At 37.3% G+C, this 10,019-nt stretch overlaps 1 protein-coding gene across 1 annotated transcript; it reads right to left on the bottom strand.

The window, feature by feature from the left end:
* Positions 1-590: 590 nt before the first annotated feature.
* LOC147763733 (uncharacterized) lies at positions 591-4,253 on the bottom strand. The gene is made up of 5 exons (XM_087004389.1): positions 4,248-4,253; positions 3,873-4,045; positions 3,556-3,590; positions 1,039-2,748; positions 591-863 (listed from the first exon to the last, which is right to left on the bottom strand). The coding sequence occupies exons 1-5, from the start codon at positions 4,251-4,253 to the stop codon at positions 724-726; spliced, it is 2,064 nt and encodes a 687-aa protein (XP_086860515.1). The 3' UTR covers positions 591-723.
* Positions 4,254-10,019: the final 5,766 nt, after the last annotated feature.

Raw genomic sequence — 10,019 nt, 5'->3', positions numbered from 1 at the left:
TTTGATTCCTTATCGCTACAGATTCCTTAGTTTACAGCGCCAAACGAGCAACAGGTTCACTTAATCTGTAGCTAGCTAACCTGACTCGGAGTAGTGATGTTTAGGTCGCGTGAGGCAAAGCGCAAGCAAATGACAAAGCTGAATTATATGATGTGGATGCGGCCTTATTAGACTAGACGCTTATCCTGAAAAGAGGCTTATATAAAGTAACTTTTATTCCTTTGGCAGTCTATACTCTTTTTGATATCGCATAATGATACACAAATATATAATGAATCATTACAGGGCGGTAGTTCTATAAAACCAGTGGGCCGTGACACTGATACAGGGCGCTAAAATCAGCGGAAGATGCGAAAAATAGGCATTTTAGCCTTGTTGACAGTACCTGAATTAGACCAAATTGCCTGGATTTATCGTTTAAATCAATTATTATCTTATTATTTCTTGTGAAACAGACCGCAGATTATTTTTCTTTAAAATTGCTCGTTTTGAAATGTGAAATTCATACAGGTATTCGTCATATACCTTAGTTTTCCTGTGTGTAATGCATGTATAATATCTTAACACAGAAATATTTGAACAAAAAATCATGCTCAGACAATGATTTTATTGTCCTTCAATGAAACAGTTACATTTTTGGTAAGATGGAAATTTTGATATCAATTTTTTGCGTCGTAAGGAATCGCTACCGGTACTATGTGTAGACTCAGGAGTATTAACCAATTAGCATGGAGTTTCACAAAATCGACCACAATGCCCCTTAGGACAGAGACATGTAAACGAAATTTCGGACTCAGAGACGCAGACACCTTTATTATGACAACTGATATATGCACATGGGTCTCGCTCGTCGCACTTCGGACCTGAAAAATTATTTTCTTTCATCAAACATCAGTATTTGGATGCGGTAAAATAATTTCTACACTGAATCTGAATTAACAAAAAGAATTTCATTATTGTTTATTATTTCAAATGGTACACATAAAAATAAAAGTTATTAAAATGGCGTTAAGTTTTTCTTACTGAACTTATACTCACCTTTCATGCCGTGTTTGCATCTGCACTTGAAGGAGCACACGTAATTGCCAGAGAAAGACCCAGTCACCTGGCGCAGAGAAAACTGACAGGTGCTTCCAAAATATCCGTCTCTGCAGAAACACACAGCTGTGGTATTGTCCATGACGCAGATACCTCGGTTCTGACACGGGTTTTTCTTGCACATCAGCGGCACCTGGTAGCGATCACTAGCCTGTCCAGAAGGATATTTACAGCGATATCCATCTGCCATTTCCACACACGTGCCCGACTGTCCACATGGCTGTCCGTCACAATAACTGATTTTATTCTGGCATCTGGCACCAGTAAACCCACTGGGACAATTGCAGGCGAATCCATTAATGCCGTCCTGGCACTTGGCATTATTCTGGCATGGTTTGTCTGCACATTCGTCAATGTTTGTTTCGCAATTAACTCCCTTGAAACCTTCAGCACACACACATGAATATGAATTCATGCCGTTTACACAAGTGGCGCCATTTTTGCAAGGGTTACTTGCGCATTCATTGATATTTGTCTCACAGTTTGTGCCGGTAAACCCTCTTAAACACTGACACGTGTAGGTAAGGCCACCTGTTGGTGTACATATCCCAGTATTTTGGCAAGGGAAGCTAGAGCAGCCATTGGCGATCCTTGTTTGACAATTTCGTCCAGTGTATTCAGAAGGACACTGACACGTGTATGTGTTGATACCCTGTGTACAGGTTGCCCCGTTCTGACATGGTCCACTAGCGCATTCATCAATGTCAGTTTGGCAGTTGGTTCCAGTAAATCCCGGGCGGCATTGGCGTGAGTAGGCATTGACCGTGTCTGTACATAAACCACCGTTCTGACATGGAACACTGGCACACTCGTTAATGTTGGTCTCACAGTTTGTTCCCGTGAAACCGTTAACACACTGACAAGAATATGAATTTGCACCGTCCAGACAAGTGGCGCCATGTTGGCAAGGGTTACTGTCGCATTCATTGATATTGATCTCACAGTCTGTGCCGGTAAAGCCACCTGCGCATTGACAGATATACCTGTTGATGTCGTTGATGCATATGCCGCGGTTTTGACAAGGGTTGCTGGCGCATTCACTGATATTTGTCTCACAGTTTGTTCCGGTAAAGCCTCTTACACACTGACACGTGTAGGTAAGGCCACCTGTTGGTGTACATATCCCAGTATTTTGGCAAGGGAAGCTAGAGCAGCCATTGGCGATCCTTGTTTGACAATTTCGTCCAGTGTATTCAGAAGGACACTGACATGTGTATGTGTTGATACCCTGTGTACAGGTTGCCCCGTTCTGACATGGCCCACTAGCGCATTCATCAATGTCAGTTTGGCAGTTGGTTCCTGTGAATCCCGGTCGGCATTGGCATGAGTAGGCATTGACCATGTCTGTACATACACCACCGTTCTGACAAGGGCTACTTGCACAGTCGTCGATGTTCACTTCGCAGTTGATCCCCTTAAACCCAGCCGCACATTGGCAAGTGTAGTTATTCACCCCGTCCTGACACGTGGCTCCGTTCTTGCAAGGACTGTTGGCGCATCTGTCCAGGTCCGTCTGGCAGACACTACCTGTAGTCCCAGGTGGGCAGAGGCACGTGTAAGAATTGATATTATCCTGGCAAGTTTGGTTAGTACTGCAAGGACTACTAGCACACTCATTTATGTTAATTGCACAGTCAGCCCCAGTGAAACCTAAAGTAGACAAAAGAGTGATGTATATATGACAAATAAATATCCATAATAAATATCGTATTTTTAATCAGTTGCTGTTTCAGCAAATTATGAGGAAAGAGTTACATAACTGATCCGTCCCCCCCGCCAATACCAACTCAAAGTGTACATTGGTATGTCTTTAGTAGAGTGGCACCCTGACTTTTTTATTACTTCCCGGGCCAAAGTGTTCTCGCTTGGTATGAAAAAGAGGAATTGGTGGAGGTAGTATAGCAGTTTGTAATATTTTTTATGGAATCAAAGTAAATGTGTTATTGTAAACACGTGTTCAATATAATGTGAATTACACCAGTAAAAAGACCTGAGCAGAACTAAAAAAAGATGGGTGTAGGTATAATAATGATCGGTTGCTTATAAACTGGCCATTTCTAGAGGTCGCAATGCTGAGTCAGGAAAGTGATGGGAAAACATGATAAATAGAAGTGGAAGGGCAAGGGAACGAGGGAGGCAAAGTGCGACAGAGTGGATATACATGTACATACCAGCAAAATGGACAAGCATAAGAAGTGATCTGAAGATTTGCTATATTCATTCATTTATGTATTGTTTGTGTGTTAGTACGATGACAGCACTACGCAGAAAGCGATATACATGACGATATACGATGCAATTCTGCACATTACTGGGTAAATACTATTTACTCTAAACTCGCTACCGACTACAGGGTACCTTTATTTTATTATTTCTGTGTCCATATTTTTCTAATCTAAAAGACAGTGCATAAGAAATTTACAGTCCGTTATTTATGGTGATCGAATACAAACTTACCTGGGTCGCAATACACTTTGATCTGAAGAGTCAGTCTAAAAATATCAACATTGTATTAGAATAACAGATTTGAATAATAAACAGACGTCTTAGAGGAAGTGTGTCATTGTTTTAAGTTAAAACGAATTAATCCAGCTTCATTGGAAGTAGACTACTGTAACATGTTTAACTTTAACTAAATGATTTAAAGCAATTTAAGAAATCGTTTAGACCTTATGTTAAGAGGTGATATTAGCAAACCTATCGGGAAAACAGATATACAGATTATAAGATAACCTATATAACGAGTTAAACAGATGGTATTTAATACAACATACGACGTGGGTTCTGTCCCTCTAGTTCCCTGCAAGGACACTGAGGTCCAGGATGCAGCGTTCTCACTGGGGGCGGCGGCTGTTGTAATGGTCGTCTGAAGGAAGTCAATAGGATCGTCGTCTCCTGATTGGCCTCCATCTAAATCCTTAACATCCACTTTTAATTTGAAGGAACCCTAAATTGACGCATCGCATTAACATTTTTCACAGTGAAAAAGTATATTATATGAAGATAAAACTTCGCATAAGATTTTTCTATTAATTGTAGCGGCAAGCATGATATTAAATAAATTGCTAAAAGGCAAATTCAGAATTTAGCACGATTTAACAGTTTAAATCGAGTGGATGAAAACCCCACCGAATATCTGCTAAACATACATCCATACAGTTTTTTTATCTATCACTCCTGAACATTCAGCCTTACAAGAAGCATCCCAAAAAGGCGAATAAAGAGCATGTATTCACGGTTACATAAAATCTCTTGGCATGTGTGTAAGTACACTTACCGGCCATGAGGTAAGATTTGCAACAAATGGCTCTTTAAATACATTTTCATTTCTAAAATTTATGTCATTTTTCTTTATGTCCCCCAGATATCCAATGAATCCATGGAATTGCTCCTAGAATATAATACAAAGTATGTACATTTTAGCCTATTTCCAACCTACTAAACAAAAACAGAACTTTCAGTAAAATTGAATTGTGTTCACAACGCATAGGAACAATAAGAAGTATATGGATCATCTTTCAGAGGTTACAAATCGAAATCTAAGATTCGGTAATACCTTCAGATATATATATATATATATATATATATATATATATATATATATATATATATATATATCTGGTGCACGTGTCGAATTTCATAGATGTGCTCATCAGGCAATTTTCAATGTTCTGTTCTGCTTTGCAATTTAAAAAATTTACACATTTAAAAAATTCATTTCAGTTGACATGTATTGTGAAAATGTAACATTTTGATTTCTAATGCTTATATTTCAATCACTCATTGTATTCAAAGTGAAAGTTCATTACAAATAAAACGAAATGATATTAACTGATTCAGGACTTTAACGTACATGTAGGGGCCTACTGATTTTAGACTGATTATACAAGAACCGTCTATCTTACAGTTTTTGCCCTTTACACCTACCCGCTGCTGCCGTCAAAGCACAATTTGAACGTCGTATCACATTTGTCTGTATTGCACCAGAATGTCAGAAAAGTGTCGCAGCACTGTCCATTTGCACTTTTATAATTTTGATTCTTGAAGGTAAGCAGCTGCACTGCAATCTTCCCAGTGGAATCCACTTTTGTTAGGAGCTACAATTTTTAAAAGTACTTCAAATTGTGTTAATCTAAATATCTGCTTTATTCTATTGATTAAAATCTGAACGCTAATAAATACATTCGAGGAGTCACAGTGGCAAATTTGTATTTCTGAAGAAAGTTGCAATGCCACAAAACGCCATAATATCTGAATTGCATAACTCTGATTAATTTTTAAAGAAGGATACGAAGTAGATTTCAAGTTACTGTGTGCGTGCGTGCGTATGTGTGGGTGTGCATGCGTGGTCGCGCACGTGTGTGTGAAAGAGAGATATGAAAAACTGACCTTAATTAATATTATGATGAGAGTCAAAACCAGCGAAGCACCCGTCAGTTTCATAATGGATATCGGTGAAAGACAGGTTGAAAACAACTGACCGGCACAGCGTGCAAGGACTCATGTGAAAACATCCATATGAGACCTTAACTTAACATGTGGATAACCTTTGCTATATCCCCGATAACGTAGTTCTGCGAAATTAAACATTGACCTGGATGCAGATTAATAACCATTTGTATACTGACCTTGGAGAAGGGACAAAAAAGGAGTAATGAATATCCTTAAAGAAAAATGACCACAGTAATATAACTTAACCATTATTCACATAAATAATAATATTAAAGTTATATAGATTAAGGCCTCTGACAGCGTGTAAAGTAGTAACTGACGAGTGGTTTTACAGCTGCAAATGTAGTGAGGGGAATATATTTCTGTGTTCGTTGTTAATGTGGAATCGAATGTAAATGAAAAATTATATATTCTAAAAACCTCAATTTAAATTCTACTGTGAACATGTATTAGCCGCTGCCCCGATGAAGATATAATGAGCTATCTTCTCATCACAACGTGCATCATTTGTTCTTTGAGATACTTTGAAAATGCAGTTTCGCTAGAGCTGGAAAACTGAGCTCATGGGTAACCAAAGTGGCCGAACATGAACATGTGCGCCTACGGTATTTTGTAAACATTTTTAGTTTTTGATTCCGTCAGTTTTTATTGCAGTGAAGACCGTTGTCATTGTGATTAGTTCGTTTTTAGGTTTTCTCAACAAAAATAATAACAGCTGTGATGTACATCTAAAGTAAACAAAACCGAATACTTTTTGGAGAACCTAAACAAAAAGTTGTGAACATCACTTGACGCAATGTATGTCTTCACTAACACAATGGCATCAGCCAGTAAATTCACATAACAGTGCACGATTTGCTTCAACAAAGTGACTCTGGATAATGTCTACCCTCTACCAGGGTGGCAGATATTATAGGGAAATTTTGAAATTGTAAGGGAATGAAATGACTGTCTATTTATCTAAAGGCATATCTGTGAATATCTTGTGAAAAATTAATCTGTCGCCCTGGTAGAGGGTAGCTATTGTCTGTGTTACAACAAGAAAGTCATATATTCACAAGATATTCATGAACAGAATATTATGTCATGGAATGGGGGGGGGGGGGGTGGAATCAGCATGATTGAAAAATAGATAATTTTTTTCTTTGAAATCAATATTAGTGTTTGATTTGAACTCTTCAGTAGGCCACGAGTGACCGTTAAGTTAATATCTGGCTTTTCTATCATTGTGACTCGAACTTAACGCAATGTAATTAATGAAAAATGTATCAATTCTAATCAAGTCAGTGAATGAACAGCTTTCTTTTCCATTTCTTTTCCAGAATCCATTGTTTTAGATGCGAAATGCGCCACAAATAGGCAAATCAGCCAGTGTAAAACAAGAGCCTTCCCTTGCAAACGATAGGGCCGATTTCAAAAGAGAATTCAAATTATTTTATATATTAAAAAAATTAATTAAAAAAAAACACGTTTGCATGAAATTACACCCAATTAAATAAATATTGATATCAAACATTAACATTTCTTCCGCTTCATAAAACAGTAACTGATTTAACTTGAGCCAAATTAGACAAGGAATTCTTTTTTTTTCTTTCTTTTTTTTTTTTGTCACAGAGAGATTGTTTTCACTGAATTTTCACAGACAGTTCTCTGACTAATTCTGTACCTCGAAAGACGTTTTGCCAGAATTGACGTCATCGTCTTGCGGGCCTCCGGTAAACACATAGTAAAAGTCGATCTTGTCTGTTGTAAGACACACATTTGCTCATCTGCATTGTTTCAGTGAATAATCATGTTCACATTCCAGTAGAAATTAATAAACATGTTCTTTCTTTATTTAAAACGTATATACATAACCTAATCGTAGCATTATCTTAGAATCGGTCATGTAGCAGCTGTGATTACATTCTACCTTAAATTGTATTTTGATTTAAAGAAATTATACAATTATGTAAAATTGCATTAATTCCAGAACAAATTAGACTCACCTACGCAGCTGTTTAAATAACTTTGGGGAGGGGTGATGTCACTTTTTATCTTACAAGAAAGGGTTAAGTAGCAAAAAGACTTCTGTTTAATTTTTCTTTGCCACTTAATGCGAAATATTTTGAAGAAAGTTATGTCAGTGATGATTATTAAAAATCCATGATTTAATATCTTACATTTTATTTGAAGTATTAAGTTATGTTTTGATAAGCACTACTATTAAGGCTACCGTTAAGGTTTTCTGAAGATGCTTTCGTCAATGCTTTGCCTCAGATTGTAGTAAATGTTATTTATTATGTAATTATTCCTTTTTTGAGATTTAAGATACGTATTTCATTTTTGTAAATTAAGTCTCCGTTTTATAGTTATAGAACTTCTATGTGTAATTATTTACCAGATTTTATTGCTTAGGTGATTGTGTGAATGATTTCGTATTGCTAAATGGGATTTGTTTGCTGATTGCAAGCCTTCTAGTTAAAGATTTAGCAAGGTGCAGTAAGTGTAACTGAAATATTTTAATCAGTCCCAGATCTATCTGTACATGAATGTCTACCTAATTAAAGTAACTTTTGGTCTCAGGCATGAACCGTTTTCCCGTTTCATAAAAATAGTCACTGATTTAACCTGGGTCAAATTAGACTAGAAATTCTTTTTTATTAAGTTAGGACCAACTGATGTCGTTCCGTTCTTTTGTGTCTCCGACCCATGTCCTCCATATACCGTATATGACGGCGATCAGTTGACACTGAAGATTAAGGGTTACGTTATTGAATAATGCCATCAATCATGACGGGCCTGCCAACAAAGGCATTCACACCTCAAGCACGGTCTTATCTAGACGTGTTTGCCTGGGCATCCTCCTCTCATAGACCGGCCCATCCTGTGTCAATACGTAATGAGTTGACCACTGTCACGCTGAGAGGGGCACGGTAGTCGCCTTGTTATTGGTTTGATACTTTATTGATAAAAAAAATAGTTTACAAACCTCTTATACATAATGGGTGAGGGGGTTGCGTGGATATAAGATCTCGACAAATAGACGTAGATAATTTTTTTATATGACATAGTCCAGACAAAAAAGTTTTCACCCGGACAAAATTTATTTTAAAACTGGATAGAAACATTTCAGGTTTTGGCTGGTTACGCATATTTTCCTTTTTTTACCCTTTTTAGTGAGAAGTAGGTACCTTTGAATCGGGTGCACATGACCCGCTGTAGTCACTGCTGTCTGGCATCTCGAATTATCTTGAATTCATAGAGAAGAAAACACAAGGAAAGGCGAAAATAAGTCTTTGTCGTAATCATTATGGGGGTTTATGAAAGTAGTCATGATAAGGATAGAAATGGCATAATTGTTATTTCACTAGTTATTTACTATTATTTGTAGCGCATTACTAGGGATAGTTCTAATTGTAAATATTTTCATCCCCCCTCCTTCTCTCTCCCTCTCTCTCTCTCTCTCTCTCTCTCTCTCTCTCTCTCAGATGTGGGTGAGGGTGTCCGGGAGAGGAACGGAAGATTTATACGACGATTTTAGGTGTACTAAAAACGATGTTGAAATATCAAAATACAATATCGTCTTTATAGCGAAGAATATTGCCCCATATCTCAACCAAAATTTCAATCAAACGTAGATAACAAATACGGCAACGCTAAAATTCGTTGCATTTTCCCCTTATAGTTAATAATATGAAAATAATATAAATCACTGCTGCCGGAATAAGGAATAACTCCCCACTTCCGTGAAACGCCTAGAAGACTAATATGAGATTCTGTTTGAAATCACACAAACATTATAAAATAAACCAAAACGTAAATCCATTGATCCATTCAAATCTCATTTAATAAACGGAAATTGGGTTCACGTCTAGTGAATCAAAATGTAATGGTTTTTAAAATGATAAATAATAATGTGGCAGAACAACGGTAATACCCTATGCAGCCTACGCGGCAGGTTGTAATCTGTTTGGAATGTGTAGTTCAGAAGATTTGTTTGCGTAACGTGGACATATTCTTCAACATGTCATCTGTGATCAAAATATCGGGATTAAAACCCAAGGAGTTGTCTCACAGCCTCTCCATGGCTATGCCACGCCTTAGGGCTTATGGTTGTGCAATTCTATTAATGAACACGAGGTTTAGAATAGAGTGTTAAGATTTCAGGTAATTCACTTAATAGTTAATGATGACTTCTATTACCATGGATACAAATCACGTTTTTGTCCTTTCAGTGACAAAAGAAAGCTGAAATTGAGACGATTTTGGAATTTTAATTCAGATTAAACTGAATTTAAATTCCAAAATCGTTAACTTGATAAAATGCTTTACAGATAAATGATCAAAATGCAATGGGTGTGTTTGTTTGTGCACACGCGTTCGTGTACGCGCTCACGTGCAATGCACCACCAGAGGAAAGATCTCTGGACGATTATTTCACTGGCAATTAACGCTAAATACATGTAATCACAGCATGTAATGCACTT

This window comes from Lingula anatina, chromosome 2 (genome assembly GCF_051362555.1).
Source record: "Lingula anatina isolate TDL-2025a chromosome 2, LinAna3.0, whole genome shotgun sequence".
NCBI classification, from domain to species: domain Eukaryota; kingdom Metazoa; phylum Brachiopoda; class Lingulata; order Lingulida; family Lingulidae; genus Lingula; species Lingula anatina.
The sequence above is the reverse complement of the archived record's forward strand: the minus strand, read 5'-3'. Positions and strand labels throughout refer to the sequence as shown.